General features: G+C 42.5%; 2 protein-coding genes across 6 annotated transcripts in view; one reads left to right on the forward strand and one right to left on the reverse strand.

Annotated features, from left to right (window-relative positions):
- The window catches only part of apba2b (amyloid beta precursor protein binding family A member 2b), a 71,895-nt gene extending 59,536 nt beyond the window's left edge, over positions 1 to 12,359 (forward strand). For 2 of the 4 annotated variants that reach the window (XM_090238523.1, XM_090238524.1), the window contains exons 6-13: positions 2,309 to 2,344; positions 3,687 to 3,773; positions 5,320 to 5,505; positions 7,012 to 7,191; positions 7,566 to 7,778; positions 7,955 to 8,074; positions 9,056 to 9,196; positions 9,449 to 12,359. In XM_090238523.1, the coding sequence (XP_090094649.1) occupies positions 2,309 to 2,344; positions 3,687 to 3,773; positions 5,320 to 5,505; positions 7,012 to 7,191; positions 7,566 to 7,778; positions 7,955 to 8,074; positions 9,056 to 9,196; positions 9,449 to 9,520 (1,035 nt within the window). In that variant the 3' untranslated portion in view covers positions 9,521 to 12,359. The remainder of the gene's footprint in view (positions 1 to 2,308; positions 2,345 to 3,686; positions 3,774 to 5,319; positions 5,506 to 7,011; positions 7,192 to 7,565; positions 7,779 to 7,954; positions 8,075 to 9,055; positions 9,197 to 9,448) is intronic. The other 2 variants (XM_090238525.1, XM_090238526.1) reach the window with 1 other exon arrangement.
- An 83-nt stretch (positions 12,360 to 12,442) lies between these two features.
- On the reverse strand, positions 12,443 to 16,916 carry sord (sorbitol dehydrogenase). Of its 2 annotated transcripts, none has more exons than XM_021607171.3 (9): positions 16,707 to 16,916; positions 16,328 to 16,361; positions 16,049 to 16,213; positions 15,732 to 15,891; positions 15,486 to 15,604; positions 14,598 to 14,663; positions 14,220 to 14,398; positions 13,426 to 13,547; positions 12,443 to 13,155 (listed from the first exon to the last, which is right to left on the reverse strand). In XM_021607171.3, exons 1-9 carry the CDS (start codon positions 16,758 to 16,760, stop codon positions 12,990 to 12,992), a joined length of 1,065 nt encoding a protein of 354 aa, XP_021462846.1. In that variant the 5' UTR covers positions 16,761 to 16,916; the 3' UTR covers positions 12,443 to 12,989. The 2 variants fall into 2 exon arrangements, with proteins under 2 accessions (XP_021462846.1, XP_090094661.1); XM_090238535.1 differs by lacking the exon at positions 16,707 to 16,916 and adding an exon at positions 16,509 to 16,670.
- Between the last annotated feature and the right edge of the window lie 1,359 nt (positions 16,917 to 18,275).

Genomic DNA, 18,275 nt, shown 5'->3' on the forward strand with positions numbered 1-18,275 from the left:
AGTGGCACACTCTCCTGTCCAGCAGCAGTCTGAAGGCCCCTGCCTCCCTTCCACTGCTGCTGGGATCTGGCTCCATCCATCCCAGTGAAAAGAAATCCAATCTTTTTTCTTCCTCATTATCTTTATGTTGGCTGTTCAGCTGTGGAGGAGGCCATCGGGAAGCATGCCACTTGTTCTCTGCCCTCATCTGAGGAGGAACTACAGATGATGTGTCTCTCCACATATGAATTGGCCATATGTCACTCTGGACGCAGGGGATTGGGCTCTTTTATGTGTTGGTAGCTACCATTTCTTCACACACCAACCCTGAGCACTGGGACTGGGCAGGGTCCCTCTGTACCATTTTATAGTTCTCAGATCTTAGCCACACCAACAACAACCCACACACAGATTAATTACACTGCTGTCCACAATATTTAGTACGAAGCTACAGAGAACAAAGTAAGCCAGACACAAACACACACACACAAAAACATTTTTTGTATGTTTTATTTATGCAGATATTTTTTGGCATGCTCCCATCATTTTGATGTAATATTTATTCAGCTTCATCGCCCACTCCTTTTTCTGCCTGCCTTGATTTGATGCGGTAGATGTAGCTGGAGGACTCAGATGTCTGCTTTGCATTAGAAGGTGGAGGAGTAAATGTGTTACAAACAACCCAGGATCATCACCTCCCGAAGGCCGTTCTCTGCTCTGGTTCCAAATCAAATCAAATGTATTTATATAGCCCTTCTTACATCAGCTGATATCTCAAAGTGCTGTACAGAAACCCAGCCTAAAACCCCAAACAGCAAGCAATGCCGGTGTAGAAGCACGGTGGCTAGGAAAAACTCCCTAGAAAGGCAGGAACCTAGGAAGAAACCTAGAGAGGAACCAGGCTATGAGGGGTGGCCAGTCCTCTTCTGGCTGTGCCGGGTGGAGATTATAACAGAACATGGCCAAGATGTTCAAATGTTCATAAATGACCAGCATGGTCAAATAATAATAATCACAGTGGTTGTTGAGGGTGCAGCAAGTCAGTAAATGTCAGTTGGCTTTTCATAGCCGATCATTAAGAGTATCTCTACGGCTCCTGCTGTCTCTAGAGAGTTAAAAACAGCAGGTCTGGGACAGGTAGCACGTCCGGTGAACAGGTCAGGGTTCAATAGCCGCAGGCAGAACAGTTGAAGTTCAACTGTTCATACAAACACAAATAAACGGACTAGTTGCAGCATGCAAACATCCAACTTCCTCGACCCGACAGAGGCGTGATTATGCCCTCTGCTCTGTGTCTCAGCAAATGGTGAAGCGGTAGAGAGAGTGTTGACCCTTCCTCTGCTCCTGACTGGCTGGCTTGCTGAGAGCTGTGGTACCAACTCTCTCAGGCAGCCATAGTAACGGAGTCAATCTGACTGATGATGGATGGGACTGGAACAGATGAACCAGTTTCAGCTCAGGGCTCACAAACACAAACATGTGTCTGGACTTCACCACACCCTCCTTCTGGTCCTGTGCAGTTGACATACATGGTTAAGGTCTTTTTGTGGGGTTCAGTGTTGGGAAAGGGGGATATCTAGTCAGTTGCACAGGAGTTGTGTGATTAACTGAATCTGAATCTTAACTGAATTAACAGAATCTGAATGAACTGAATCTGAATCTTAACTGAATCTGAATCAACTGAAATAACGGAATTGGTGTTTGTCTGTGTTTTCTGGTCAGCCACCCTACAGTAGGTTTCTCAATATGTTGTTTTTAGACCATTTGAAAACCACTCAGTCACCAACTGTCAGTTTTGACATCCCATTTCTCTAGGGGGATGGTGACTGACGTCAATACAGGACTAAGTCATTGTGTTGCCTTAAATTACATGTCAAGTCATCTCAGGATGCTGGGCTCTGCTGTAATTCCTCACCATTTTCTGAAAGAATGTGTTGTGGACAGGAAAGGTATGCTGAGGATGTCTTGCCTTGACTTCACATTTTAACCTGAAACCCTTTGATAGAGTATTTGCATATGCTACGCTCAAGTTCCCTTTTTACTTTGATATTTAGGTGTGGTATCAACTCATTTTTGCATGTCTTTATGATTTGCTGTATTCAAAAGGAAAATAGCAATTATGATCCTTTTAAGTGCCGTTTTAATTTGTTTCTGCAGAACACAGCTGTGCCATCGCTCCTCTCCTTTTTCAGAGCAATGATACACCTGCTGTTTGGTTGAGTTATTGTCTCTTACTTTATTTTACTTTCTTTACTTCCTGCCCTCTGTTTTTGCCGCTCCTCCCGTCCCGTGTCTGACGACCCTGTTCTGTCCCAACGTCTCCTCCCAGAGGGTTCAGAAGGCTGCCAAAATCAAGAAAAAGGCGGTGTGTAAAAACAATCTGATCTGATAAGAACAGAGAGAGGGGCCACCTTGACTCCACCCTCACCCTCCGGCTCCCTGTTCCATCTGTGTGTTCCGTCTGTGTGTTCCGTCTGTGTGTTCCGTCTGTGTGTTCCGTCTGTCTGTCTGTCTCTGTCTCTGTCTCTATCTGTCTCACCCTGACACGCTCTGAGCTGTGGAGTGTGAGGAGGTGACTAGAGTTATGATGAGAATCTCCATAAATCCACTCCATCTGATTACCCTGCATGCATCACTGAGAGGCTGGACTGTGTGAACTCTGGGAACATCCCTGCAGCTTGTGCTCTGAAAATCAGAGCCAGCAAACGTGAAATCCATTGATATTGATGATGCAAAGAAATATTCTAGCCTACACAGAATTACTACAAATTCTAATTAATACTATTAGACATATCATCAGATAAATTGCTTTATTATATATTGCATATTTAAAAAAAATTGTATATTCTGCTGCTCATTATACACACATCAGTACTTAGTTAATGAACCTAAATCAAACGTGATTTAATGAACACGCAGTGCGTGGTGATTAGCGTGAATGCAAACCCCATGCCCGGGACTGGTATTCACACACATTCGGCAGCTTGTAATGGCTTAGCTGCCTTGTTGCGCCTACTCTCATCTGTGCCAACTCTCAACACACCAACATCATGTCGGACCTATTGATGTAAAGCCCCAGAGCCAACCGGGTCACTCTGTGACTATATTGACCAGCCCTCACTGCTGCTGCCTCAAATCCCTTCCACTCTGCTCTGATGTGGATACTGACCCTGTCTGTCACAGAGATGGCTGTTTTTAATTCCACATGTATTCCATGCAGTCCTGCATGTGCAGTCACATGACCATTTATCATGAAAATTAATATTATTATATTATTAGTCCCTGTTGTATAGATATAGAGCATGACCACCACTCAATAAACAACAACAACATCCTATGGCAATGCTACTACCCAATCCTTTAGTAGATATCAATGTGTTATAATTCAGATTATGAGATGGAATATGAATGTACATTTTATGGCTGTTCTCTATGGGTGTAGCCATAGTCCAGCACTGACTGAACACCTACTGTAAGCATGCCAGGAGTTCGCTGGGGGCCCAACCTATAACATCATTACACAATTTATGAAATAGCTTTAAAACTGCTCTCAACAGGAGATTAAAGAGGGCAGCCTGTTAACCGTGGGCCCTTGGTGAGCTCTCCTCAGCCCCCGGCCAGGGTGCTTACAGAACGGGTACCCGGGCCGCTCTCTCCTGCCTCAGGGGGGACTCTGACACACCTGTCTCTCTTTTGTCTCTGTCCAGAGTCCAGAGGGAGACGCACAGACACTGACAGAGGTGGACCTCTTCATCTCCACCCTGAGGATCAAAGTGCTCAACGCAGACACACAGGTGAGTAGAGGTCCTGACTCCAGCCCTGACAGGACCAATCTGATGCAGTGGGGCCATAGCCACGCAACTCCTCTCGGTGACTTTTGTGATGGATTTTGGATGATCATTTTATTTATTGAATCTTTTTTAAAATCTGATCTCCCTCTGAGTGAGGATACAAATAAATAAACGTTAAAGGCAGAAAAGCCTCTATGGACAGCTGTCAATAAAGTGGGATGTAGCAGGAAGATGAAAGCTGGTTTTAAACACTTTGTATACCAACCCATTTGATTCCCAATCCAATCCATCTGCAATAATACTTAGTCAGAAATCATCTCGACTCCAAAGCCAAATTATTTAGGACACACACACACACACACACACACACACACACACACACACACACACACACACACACACACACACACACACACACACACACACACACACACACACACACACACACACACACACACACACACACACACATAGCTTTGAACAGTAATGCAGTTATACATGAGGTACAGTGTAGCACTTTACTTTTGATGTCATTCCTTAATGTCTTATGGGAACATAATGGGGAACAAGGTTGTCCAATGTGAGAGGTTCAGCCGCAGTGTTAACAGTGACGTCTCTGGTGTACAGACTAGAGTGCCAGCTGACTGACTGTGAACAGAATGTGTGTCCCTGTCGTTGAGTTGCAGTCCGACTGAACAGAACAGCAGTGTGTGGGCTGGCTGCCTGGCACAGCCTACTGTAATGTGCTGCAATGCAGTGTCTCTCCACTCCACTCCCTGCCTGGAACAAGGCTACCTGCTTCCCACAACCATCAAGATGGGAGAAGTCCGGTTTTATGGGGCTCTGTTGGTTAGTTGGTGAGAGGTTGAAATCAGAACTGCAGCACAATGACACTTTCATGTGATTTGTCTTATTTACTATACCAATTCTACCATTTCCTAGATGGAATAATGTCATATTTCATACACACTAAGAACATTTGGTGCCGCAAATAAAAATGTCCGCGCCTCGGTTCAGCCCCTGCTGTCTGTGTGTACCAGAGGGGATGAGAACATTGGAGAACCTCAGGTTGATTAGAGGTGTGATTTCTGCGCCTCGGCCTGCTGCGGAGCATATGGGCTAAGGGGACATGCATGGAGTTCTGCCACTCTGCTGAGGCTGCTCGCCATGAGAAAGGTGGAAGGTGTTGGGCGCGGCATTCACAGACACATTGGATCATTAATTCTGCTGACGGACTAATGATGTTTCGCTGAAGAGCGTGCAGGTCGGAGCTGAGCATTCCCACTCCTCCTCCCTCGCTACCAGACGCTCGTGTGAAGATAAGCACCTTGTCATACTTCGCCTGAGGCTTACAAAGCACACCATATGTTTCTTTGACTCTAAGCGTCAACTGTAATACAGTAGATATTTTAGTATTTTTATTCTGTGTATTAGTATACCTGTTGCGGTGTGTTCGGTCGTCATGATACCCTGTTTGTTGTTCACATGTATGCGTCTACGAGGGAAGGTACTAGTTGTTTGTTGTTTGTTGCTGTGGTGGTGTACACAGGAAACTATGATGGACAACGCCCTGCGCACCATCTCCTACATAGCTGACATTGGGAACATCGTGGTGCTGATGGCGAGGCGCCGCATGCCGCGCACAGCCTCCCAGGACTGCATCGAGACCACACCTGGAGCCCCAGAGGCCAAGAAACAGTACCGGATGATCTGCCACGTCTTTGAGTCTGAGGACGTAAGTGAATGCGTGTAAATGTCTGTGATCTGCCCCTTGAGGCTAATATCAAGTGGTAGAATGGATCAGGACCAGGTGAAAGGTTAGGCACAGGACATGTTTCTAAATGTCGAGGTAATGGGTTGTGACTGATTCAGAGATTAGTCACAACAACACATTATGAGTGACATGCTCACCAGGAACACCCTCTGACATGTTTTAAATAAGAATGTGTTCTTAACTGACTTGCCTAGTTAAATAAAGGTTAAATAACATTAAAAAGAAAAGAAAAGATGATCCACCTCTGATAGGCCAGTCTCTCTGCCTGTCTCCTCCCCTTGCCAGCGAGTGTCTGCCCCTGCATTGCCGTTGTCCCTCTTAGTCGCCATTTCTCTATGCCTAACTAGCTGGTGTGATATAAAGGACAGTCAGTCTGAATGTTAACACATGAGTCATTTATCCTCAGCTCAGAAGGTACAATTCTATATTTCAACTATGCCTCTCCCAACAGTGTCTTATTACTGTCTACCTATTGCCTGGTAGGCCTGATCCTTGATCTACCGGTCTGGATAAGGGCAACGACTGGCTTTACTGTCCTCATTCGTTATGTGCAGGATTGACTGGGTTGTACCATGGTTTAGGTGTAGGGGATTCCTACAACTCAAGTAGCAGGTTGTTTATATCGCCATGACATTTCAATCACTGGTTAACTGCCCCCCTGTCCCTCGGCCAGTGTAGATGCGTTGCCAATGTGTGATATGCTGTCTGTCACAGTAATACTGCCAATTTTCACCCACACCACAGTCCAGGATGTGCTTCGTGTGTCTGTCAAAGCCCAGCATGCGGTTGGATGTCAGTTTGTTAACAGGGCAACCACAGCTTCCTTCCTTTGAAAACGTATTATTCCCTAAAACTGCCTGAGGGAAGGTAGGAGGTAAATATAGGGAAACTGGGATAGAACCACCTCTAATATCATATGATATGCAATTAGATTACTCTCCTTCTCTTTAGATCCGCTTTTTACAATCAATACCTTTGCTTCATTTTTCGTATAAAATGGCAATCATTGACCAAGGCTACAGGCTTCATGATGCTTACTACTTTAGCTTTTCGAACATGTTTTGGTCCATTTATATGGTTTTATTAAATGATGCCAGGACAGAAGCTAGTTGTCAGTAATGAAGACATGGCAAATAGGTTTTGACATTTAAATCCAATGTTTATTGGACCTCATATAGTACTTGTCAACAGTGAAGCGACTCCATGTTGCTCCACTGCGTTGATTCATACCACATAAATGAATATTGATCTGTATCCCCCAGTTGCTCTGTGATGTGATTCTCCCCATTGCTGTCACTATGACAGTGTATTGTCAGTGTATTGCTTCTCTGACAAATGCATAGCTGGTTTTATTATATAGAAATATAATTACTAGGAGGGGAAAAAGCCTCTCAGACCACAGCAATTTGACTCTAACACTCATTGGTAAATTCTGTTTTGTTTCCTCTCTTCTCATTGGCTCTCCAGGCCCAGCTCATAGCCCAGTCGATTGGACAGTCATTTAGCGTGGCTTACCAGGAGTTCCTGAGGGCCAACGGCATCAACCCAGAGGACCTGAGTCAGAAGGAGTACAGTGACATCATCAACACGCAGGAGATGTACAACGATGACCTCATCCACTTCTCAAACTCTGAGAACTGCAAAGAGGTTTGACTCTGATTTAACTGTATGAGGTAACTGTATCATGGTGCCTCAGATGCACTGTACAATCTACTTCTCTGAGGACTATTGGATGCTCAGTCAGTGACCTCTTACTTAGGATGAAAGAGTCTCTGATGACCGGTGAGGTAGTCTAGTTCTGTGGAAGTACTGCACATGGACTGAGCCAATTACCAGAGAAGCTGACAGTGGTCTTATACCCATCTGGCCCTCCTTCGTCCGCACGTTGTTTCTGTTCTTCCCACTACACCATTATATTTCTCCCTGATTTATTTTTCTCCTGCCCACAATCGCTTTGACAAGAGGCACTCATCACACTCTCTATCTCTCTTTCTCTCGCTCGCTATTGGCTGGCTCCACAGCTGCAGCTGGAGAAGCATAAGGGAGAGATCCTGGGCGTGGTCATAGTGGAGTCTGGCTGGGGCTCCATCCTGCCCACGGTCATCCTGGCCAACATGATGAACGGTGGGCCGGCCGCCCGATCCGGGAAGCTCAGCATCGGAGACCAGATCATGTCCATCAACAACACCAGCCTGGTGGGCCTGCCTCTCGCCACCTGTCAGGGAATCATCAAGGTGCATGGACAGGGACAGAGTTCTAGGGAAAGTCATTAGTGGTTATTATGGTGACATTACATTTATTGTGTAACACTACATGAATTCTGCAATTTGATCAAATAATCCACTGACTAAACCCAGTGGAGGTTTCAGGACGCCCTCTGCTCTGTCTGACCACTGTGTTTGTCCATCAGGGCCTGAAGAACCAGGTGCAGGTGAAGCTGAACATTGTGAGCTGTCCCCCTGTCACCACCGTGCTCATCAAGAGACCAGACCTCAAGTACCAGCTGGGCTTCAGCGTCCAGAATGGGATTGTAAGTACGATCAGATCAGGCACTACAGTTTAGCCCTGTGTGCAATGTCAAACCATGAACACAGTACAGTAATGTTTTCATTCAAGTCATCACTCAACAGCAAAGGGCCTTGACCACTCTTCTTTTTGTCTGTTTTTGGAATACTGTGTTCTCACGTGTAGGTTGAATAACACAGGCTGAGATAACAATCTGTGACTGGTTGAAAAATGTTTTGGATGAGATTCTGGACTAGATCAATGTCTTTGTCCAATGGAACTTCAATTCCCTCAGGAGGATTTCAGCGGACGTTAACTGAATAGGAGAAGACAGCCCCGTCAATGATGTTTGTTTTCTCCTCTCAGCTGGTACAGTCTAAAGAAACCAATTCTGAGGGAAATAATACCGTGTTTAAACGACATGACAGGTTGTTAGCCTATAGGTCTGTACGTATGTGATTTGCATCATGAGCGTTACAAGCTTTGGTGGGAAAAAAACATGCCGCACACACACGTATTTTAGTGTGTTCCTCATACCACTTTATTCAAGTCTCTGCTGTGTTCAAGTTATCCTCTGTGGCACATTGCTTCTATGACACAAATGGTCAACTCTTTAGAGCAATATTTATATAGCCTGATAATATCTCTTTAAAATCCAATAATTAAAAAAAAAAAAAAATCCAGATGTAATTGCGGTTTTATCTCTTGTGGCTATCGTTGCACTGAGGCTGAAGCTAGGAGCTTGCTACTGCATACAGATGAACCTCAGAATGTCATTCACAGAGCTCAAATCCCACCCTGGCCTCTCCCTATCAGGATCACACGACCAAACCCATGAACTATCCTTGACATTTTAGCAATACAACTGTTCCAGAAGATTTAATGGAACAACGTTGCATCATTGCTTAATTCCCCTTTTAGAACTGCCCCTGTCTTGTTGCCCCTGGGGGTGAGTGACTGTCATGAAGGATAATATTCACCTTCTGTTTGTCATCTTCACCCACAGATCTGCAGCCTGATGCGTGGGGGTATTGCTGAGCGGGGGGGTGTCCGGGTTGGCCACCGCATTATTGAGATCAATGGCCAAAGCGTGGTGGCTACAGCGCATGAGAAGATTGTCCAAGCCCTCTCAAACTCTGTGGGCGAGGTGAGGTTCCGTTCAGATACACAGATAGAGTTCATAAAGGAGCTCAGAGGACACCACAATCAAATAGTATGAGAATTCACAAAACTAGATTACTGGCCGAGGCAGGAATGAGCATAATATGCATTCATCAATACAATCATTAGGCTGTAAGCGTGTGCCTCTAAGCTTGATTATTTTCAATAAAGATAAAACAACAAGCGATAGATGCAAGTGCCGAGCTAAATGTTTGTTTTCTGTCTTTTCCTAAACCAGATTCACATGAAGACAATGCCAGCGGCCATGTTCAGACTCTTAACAGGACAGGAGACTCCTATGTATATATAAACCAAGGACAGATCCCATTTTCCTCCACAGAGGAGCTGTAAGCAGTGGTTGTTTACAGTCCAGTTGGAGAGCTCTAGGTGGACAAGATTAGCAGACTAATGAGTGTCTGAGGATGGCTAGTGAGCCAGGGATTGTCTCTCTTACTGTTGTGTCGCTGACTTATCATTTTTTTCCTCCATCTTTTCTGAGCTAACATTCATTCAACTGACACTCACGATATTTTGCTGATGTTAATACTAAGGAGGGTCATCTGGGCAGAAGGTGTTTACGTTATTTATTTGTGTTGTTTTTTGTTTTTTTTGGGACGCCTCACAATGTATATTTTTATATTCATATCAATGTCATATTGTACCTGCATATTGTTTCATTTAGTTCTCTTTGCTCTATTTAATTTTCATGTAAATACATATTTTGCTAATGCGTCGGAAGTAATGGGGAAGGGTCATGGTTGCTTTGTAAATATTTATTGACTTTTCCTGCTGGTTTGATAGCAGGGAAGAGAGCCCTTGACCGCTAAAGGACGGTTGAAATCGTGCTCTCAATATAGTTTAGATGGACAATAAAAGGGAATTGGGGAGTGACTTGGGTAATATAATTTTGTTTATATACAGTAACAGTCAAGATTTTGGACACACCTACTCATTCAAGGGTTTTTCTTTATTTTTATTATTTTCTACATTGTAGAATAACAGTGAAGAAAGACATCAAAACTATGAAATAACACATGGAGTCATGTAGTAACCAAAAAAGTGTTAAACAAATCAAAATACATTTTAGATTTTAGATTCTTCAAAGTAGCCACCATTTTCCTTGATGACAGCTTTGCACACTCTTGGCATTCTCTCAACCAGATTCACCTAGAATGCTTTTCCAACAGTCTTGAAGGAGTTCCCACATATGCTGAGCACTTGTTGCCTGCTTTTCCTTTACTCTGCGGTCTAACTCATCCCAAATCCATCTCAATTGGGTTGAGGTCGGGTGATTGTGGAGGCCAGGGCATCTGATGCAGCACTCCATCACTCTCCTTCTTGGTCAAATAGCCCTTACACAGCTTGAAGGTGTGTTGGGTCATTATCCTGTTGAAAAACAAATGATAGTCCCATTAAGCGCAAAACAGATGAGATGGTGTATCGCTGCAGAACACTGTGGTAGCCATGCTGGTTAAGTGTGCCTTGAATTCTAAATAAATCACAGTGTCACCAGCAAAGCACCATCACACCACCTCCTCCATGCTTCACAGTGGGAGCCACACATGCGGAGATCATCAGTTCACCTACTCTGTGTCTCACAAAGACAGCGGTTGGAACCAAAAATCTCAAATTTGAACCCATCAGACCAAAGGACAGATTTCCACTGGTCTAATGTCCATTGCTCATGTTTCTTGTCCCAAGCAAGTCTCTTCTTATTATTGGTGTCCTTTAGTAGTGGTTTCTTTGCAACAATTCGACTATGAAGGCCTGATTCATGCAGTCTCCTCTGAACAGGTGAGGTTGAGATGTGTCTGTTACTTGAACTCTGTGAAGCATTTATTTGGGCTGCAATTTCTGAGGCTGGTAACTCTAATGAACATATCCTCTGCAGCAGAGGTAACTGGGTCTTCCTTTCCTGTGGTGGTCCTCATGAGAGACAGTTTCATAATAGTGCTTGATGGTTTTTGCGACTGCAAATTTTTCTTGAAATGTTCCTTATTGACTGACCTTCATGTCTTAAAGTAATGATGGACTGTAGTTTCTCTTTGCTTATTGGAGCTGTTCTTGCCATAATATGGACTTGGTCTTTTACCAAATAGGGCTATCTTCTGTATACCCCCCTACCTTGTCACAATACAACTGATTGGCTCAAATGCATTAAGAAGGAAAGAAATTCCACAAAGGAACTTTTAACAAGGCACAACCTGTTAATTGAAATGCATTCCAAGTGACTACCTCATGAAGCTGGTCGAGAATGCCAAGTGTGTGCAAAGCTGTCAAGGCAAAGGGTGACTACTTTGACGAATCTCAAATATAAAATATATTTTGATTTGTTTAACAATTTTTTTGGTTACTACATTAATCCATGTGTTATTTCATAGTTTTGATGTTTTTACTATTATTCTACAATGTAGAAAAAAGAAAAACTTTTGAATGAGTAGGTGTGTGCAAACTTTTGGCTGGTACTGTATATCAAGCCAATGCTAGCAGTAGAGGTTGTATGTTACAAAACGCCATATCGCTTCCGATTTGAACTTTTTCATTTTACATTAGTTTCACCTCGTCATGACAACAAGTCATGAGGTAAATGTTACTGACTAGTGTGCAAGTGTTTTTTAAAACTTATGTCAACACAATTTATTGGACAGCACTGTCTCTCACACATTTTAATAACAGTTAATTCCAAACTATTGAACTTAACATTGCTTATTCTTTTGAAAATCAAACCAATGTATGAAACTTGAAAGGGTAGTTTCTATGTGTGCTATGTTCATCTTGTGTGTTTCACCCCAACAGAAACTCAGTTGAGTCGATTTGTGAATGTATTGTGTTGTAAGAACTGTGTCCATTGCCATAAGCAGTATTAGAATGTCTGTACATAAAGAGAACTTTGTCTAGGATTGTGCTCATAAGCGTCACGGTTAGTCACTGAAAACATCCCCACTTCTGCTGTGTCGGGCTTCAGCCTTGAGAGAAAGATGAACAAAGAATCCCACTGTGACTGAGGAAGCCTTACGACTGAGTAATGCTTTTAACATGCATTGTACTAAAAATTACATTGGAAAAATTAACATTTATCTGTGTGCATGCCTCATGATAGTATCAAGTCATTATGGCAAGATAACAATAAAATCTCAAATAAACCCCAATTTCTGTTTGGCTGGCTCATTGGAATATATTTGTTTTACTGTGAATTGTGTCATTAGGTTTTATCAGTCAGTTTCACATAAACCATTTACAATTGTTTTATATTTATTGTATGGACAGGAGATTGATTGCATTACAGTATGTGCAACACACTGGACTTGGCATACAAAGTGTGAATTAGTCTCTACCTCCTCCTGGTGGCAGCAGCTAGGTACTGACTAGAGGACTAGACAAACAATTCAAGTACAATATTTCTATACATTCTGGTTTATAACAAGATTCTAAGGCTGTACTTAACAGTTTTGCATCATCTTATAGAAATATGGTAATCATGAAATCACATGATGAAAGCGAAAGCTGCTGTGAGCATAACATTTTGTCAAATCATATACTTAGTTTCATACAGTAACGTCTCCAAATATCACATTTCAAGAGTGAAAGTTGCTGTTTGGGCAACAGGTAACCTGATTAAAATGTATACCTGAACATAATCAGACATTGAAATCAAACATTGAAAGTGTACAATAACATGAAGAAAAATAGACAAATAACAGAATAAATCAACTGTTAGATCAACAGCGCTGTGGTTGTCTATACTGGCTCTCTTATTGGTCCTGGTGTTCCCAGTCCTCTTAGGGGTTCTGGTCAGTCTTGTCACACTTGAGCATGATTTTGACCCCTTGTCCCTGACGTGTGGTCTCGAAGGCCTGCACAGCCTGCTCTAGGGGGAACCGGTGGGTCACCAGGGGTGCCACGTTCACCTTCTTAGAGGCCAGCATTGCTATAGCCATTGGCCAGCTAGAATAAGAGGACACAAACACATGAACAGTAGAGTTATAAGACAACAGATAAACACAACTTGCTGCAATTGTTGGAACATTAGGGACCATATTCCTGAAGACCTATTTGTGGGAAGAGCCTGTAAGTAAGCATTTCACTGTTATTCTACACCTGTTGATTACGAAGTAAAATTTGATTTGAAGACCTGCGCTGGCTTCAGGGCTCTTTTGTGTAAAAGGAAACAACTTATTTTCTGTACCTAGTCAACGTGAGAGGAGGTTCACTTACGTGTTGCAGTAGCGGAAGACCCCTCTGATGTCCACCTCTCTGAGAGCAGCATTAAGCAGTGGGATAGTGGTCATCGCTGCACCCAACCCCACTAGAACCACCACTCCTCCAGGACGTGTAGCCTGACAGCAAGCATATATATATATAGTACCAGTCATTAGTTTGGACGCACCTACTCATTCAAGGGTTCTTCTTTATTTTGACTATTTTCTATACTGTTGAATAATAGTGAAGGCATCAAAACTACGAAATAACACATATGGAATCATGTAGTAACCAAAAAAAGGGTTATATACAGTGGGGCAAAAAAGTATTTAGTCAGCCACCAATTGTGCAAGTTCTCCCACTTAAAAAGATGAGAGAGGCCTGTAATTTTCATCATAGGTACACTTCAACTATGACAGACAAAATGAGAAAATAAATCCAGAATATCACATTGTAGGATTTTTTATGAATTCGTTTGCAAATTATGGACTTTATAGCATTCCCAGAAAGCATGTATTATTGAGTCATTATTAGTTTTACACTTAAGACATAACTCTGTCATTGTGCTGTAGAATTTGTGAATTTTGTCTCTTGTATAATAAATTCTATAGATCAGTTTATACTGGATTAAGCGTACATTTTCTTTAACTGTAATTTCGTCAGTTAAGCTCCAACATTCCCTCCATCTCGTACCAACATCAGTTCTTTGTCATGGTTCCAATAGTTTGTTTTTTTCTAAGAGAAAACTGCAACATTTCACAGTACAGTATTTCCATGGGCTCTAATATCACTCTTGTGGCTGTACTTACATAAATGGCAGTTTGGACACTGCTCTCCACACCGGTGCACTCAATGGTGATATGAGGCTGTGCTCCCAGCATTCCCTCCACTCTCTTTGCCAGCTCCTCAGGCCCATCCTCTCTCTTCACAGTCAGAGGGAAGTCTGCTCCCAGCTCCTTCGCCATGACCAGGCGATCTGCTGACAGGTCTGAAACAGGAAGGACAAAAAGAATACTGTGGCAGTCCCTACTATATTGGGCCAGCACACAGTATTACTAATGTACCCACATGTATACCTTTTCACTTCGAAGCCCTTTCAAAAGAAGGAAGTCCCTGGTAGACAATTCTGATTTGAGTAAAACAAAATGGATCCCATAAAGAGTGTATTATTACACCCTGTGCCTTACCAGATATGACCACCTGTGAGGCACCCATAGCCTTGGCCACCAGCAGACAGACCAGCCCAATTGGTCCTGTGATAGAGAAACGAGAGAGATGCTTATGTTGAATGTGGACATGTTAATTGTTAGTTTGGACACTGCTCTCCATGCCGATGCACTCAATGTGGATATGAGGCTGTGCTAGTAACCTTACAGGATATTTTTCAACTTAGCTGGTCATTGTGAAACTGTGTGCATGAGGGCTAGAAGTGATGACATGAGGGGTCGGTATAGGAAATAGTACGTACGCCATGTCTGAGCCAGAAGGGCCCATAGGGCAGGAGCCTATCGCCTGATTCAGTAGCTTGAGGCAGCTTGATGTAAAAGTACACTCCCTGGACAGGACGCTAGTGTATCGCAGGGCCTATATGGAAAATACATCTATCATTAACTAAAAAGCAAGAGCTGATCTTTATTTAACCAACCCTTTCATTCATTAATGAATGTTTAGGTATTTACATGTGTTAATTGCTTATAAAGCACGCTCGCTTACCAGAAGAGTAGATTTGTTAAATATCAAGTCTGTTACTACAGGTGTTTAAGTTCATTGGGTTTCCCCACTGTTATTATGCTGTGTCAACATGATTCTCACTTTTGTAACTAAACCACATTCTTTAATTTCCAAACTTGCATGGGCATGTTAGTGGAATGTAACAACCTCCATACTTCTAATTGGCTGTATATTCTGCAAAGTTACATTTAATTGTATTTCATTTGATCATGTCTTGTAGTAGTTGAATGACTGGACATAAAACCTGAATAGCTGCAACTGCAAAATTGTGTCACACTTCATGGGTCCAAGCTGCAGTAACAGTAAATAACAGTAACAATGAATGACAGCCGAGCTTTACCTACCTGCCCCACAGATCAGTACACTGCTGCCCAGGGTCACTCCAGCTCTGCGGCAGGCATGAATACCCACAGACAGGGGCTCAATCAGGGCCCCCTCCTCATATGTCACATTGTCAGGCAACCTATTCATACACAGAAACAGAGAGAACTTAAGCAATGTAGATTTGTCATGTTACCCCCAATGTTCTACAATGGCAGTATGTTGACAGTTATCTGTCCTTGTAGATAAAGTAGAAATAATGAACTCACTTGTAACAGAAGTTGGCACTGTGTTTGTAAAATCTGCACAAATTCCCATCATCAGGGGGTGTGGCACAGAAGAAGATGGTGGGGGAAAGATTGTAGTTTCCTGATTTGAAGAACTCATCCATCTCGCGAGGGACACCTGGCTCTACAGCGACTCTATCCCCTAATTATCCAACACAAATTAATAATTGACACAGATAACCCAAAGTTGCATTATCTGATAAATGTTTTTTTTTAACTGATGAACTGCATTAAAAGCAAAACATAACCTCATTGAATCAACTGAGTACTTCCTTCTCACATGCTTGCACAGTTCTTACCTTCTTTGAGGTTCTTCACTGCTGAGCCCACCTTCACCACCCGGCCAGCAGCCTCATGCCCCAGCACCATGGGCTTCTTTACCACAAAGTCACCTATGCGTCCATTTTGCCAGTAGTGCACATCCGACCCACAAATCCCAACTGAATGCATCTGAAGCAACACCTCTGAATAAAGGAAAGACAAGCAATTGCTCCACAGGATACACCAACTGTACACAAAAAAAATGAAATGCAGAACTATACTGTACAAGCCGTCTGGATACTACATTGTTCCTATACCATTTGGACCTGGTTCAGGGATGGGTCGTTGTTCCTGTAAGAAATCAATCATCACAATTAGCCCGACCATTCAAATAATCAATCGCAATTATTTCTCCATTCATACTGGCATTCCCCCATGTTCACGAGTAGTGTCCCGCAACCAGCCATTTAAATGTCCATTTATATTAAAGCATCTTACTTGTAAAGTTCAAAAGTCAGTCAAAATGGTTAATATTATAAATGGTAATTTATATGGCTAGTTCCGGGAAGAAGCTATGCCATGAGCAGATGAGCTAACTAACGTTAGCAACTTTCTGATATTGACCGAAAGCTGCAGTTTTCATGAAATCTCGATCTGCTTACATCATCATGACATAGTTATAGACTACTTTATTACCAGTCTGAGGTCACCCTGGGAATGCAACACCACGGACAGGTTTTCTTTTTCCATGTTGTATTCACTCAAAGACAACTACGGTGTGAATAAAATCAGAAATCTTGTAAAATGCTTGTTTGGTCTGTGCAGGGCTCAAAGTGCATATTCCTGCTGCTAGGTGGGCAGTCGACAAAACAAAACATGTGATTGGCGTACGGTTGGAGAGAACATGCCATTATAGCAAAGAAGGGAGAGTCGAATTGAGCTATTCTTAAATTTGAACTAAAAGTGTATTGCTATTTCGTAACTATTTTATTAATCGAATCTGACTTATTCTAATGATTTATACGTTGATAATGATGTAAGACTATGAAATGCCTGCGTCGCATTTGAGCTAACCCAGAGCGCTCTGATTTGTCACATAATTGCAGTGCCTGGTAAATGGACCAATCACAGGTCTTGTTTCCGGGGGCGGGAATGAGGTTGAAGACACACAGGAAATGTTTCTATGGAGACAAATATTAAAGACGTCAGAATCGGTGGTCTGAATAAGACTTACCCACAGATAGAACAGATATTTCACCGGATGTATAAATGTGAAGAATCTTTGACTCAAATGTCTGTCCGTCTGCTTTGTGTACATAGTGTATTTGGCTTTTGAAAACGATATGGTTGTAAACATTTGGAAAAGTTCAATATAAGTTCAAAATAAAACAAAGCTGTTTTTGAATGACAACTATCTTTCCTTCAAACGAGGTAAGCAAGACTGAAAAAAAAAAAACTTTAATTGAAGATGTTACCCCAATTTTCCACATTATCCATAGGCCGGCCTACATAGCACCACTCATGGGGAAAAGTTGTACAAATGCCTAGCATGAAAATCTTGCCAATTAGAAATTACTTTCTTGTGAAGATCCTGCATTTAGAACAGGTTGATGAACTGGTTCTTGATGGGAACCAGCTAACTATTCTGCCAATTGCCATTGGATGTCTGAGGAACCTTATGATCCTAGGAGTCAATGATCCCATATACAGTGGGGCAAAAAAGTATTTAGTCAGCCACCAATTGTGCAAGTTCTCCCACTTAAAAAGATGAGAGAGGCCTGTAATTTCAATCATAGGTACACTTCAACTATAACAGACAAAATGAGAAAAAAAATCCAGAAAATCACATTGTAGGATTTTTAATGAATTTATTTGCAAATTATGGTGGAAAATAAGTATTTGGTCACCTACAAACAAGCAAGATTTCTGGCTCTCACAGACCTGTAACTTCTTCTTTAAGAGGCTCCTCTGTCTTCCACTCGTTACCTGTATTAATAGCACCTGTTTGAACTTGTTATCAGTATAAAAGACACCTGTCCACAACCTCAAGCAGTCACACTCCAAACTCCACTATGGCCAAGACCAAAGAGCTGTCAAAGGACACCAGAAACAAAATTGTAGACCTGCACCAGGCTGGGAAGACTGAATCTGCAATAGGTAAGCAGCTTGGTTTGAAGAAATCAACTGTGGGAGCAATTATTAGGAAATTGAAGACATACAAGACCACAGATAACCTCACTCGATCTGGGGCTCTACGCAAGATCT

The sequence above is a fragment of the Oncorhynchus mykiss genome, chromosome 6, assembly GCF_057628025.1.
Source record: "Oncorhynchus mykiss isolate SJ-2025 chromosome 6, ASM5762802v1, whole genome shotgun sequence".
NCBI lineage: Eukaryota > Metazoa > Chordata > Actinopteri > Salmoniformes > Salmonidae > Oncorhynchus > Oncorhynchus mykiss.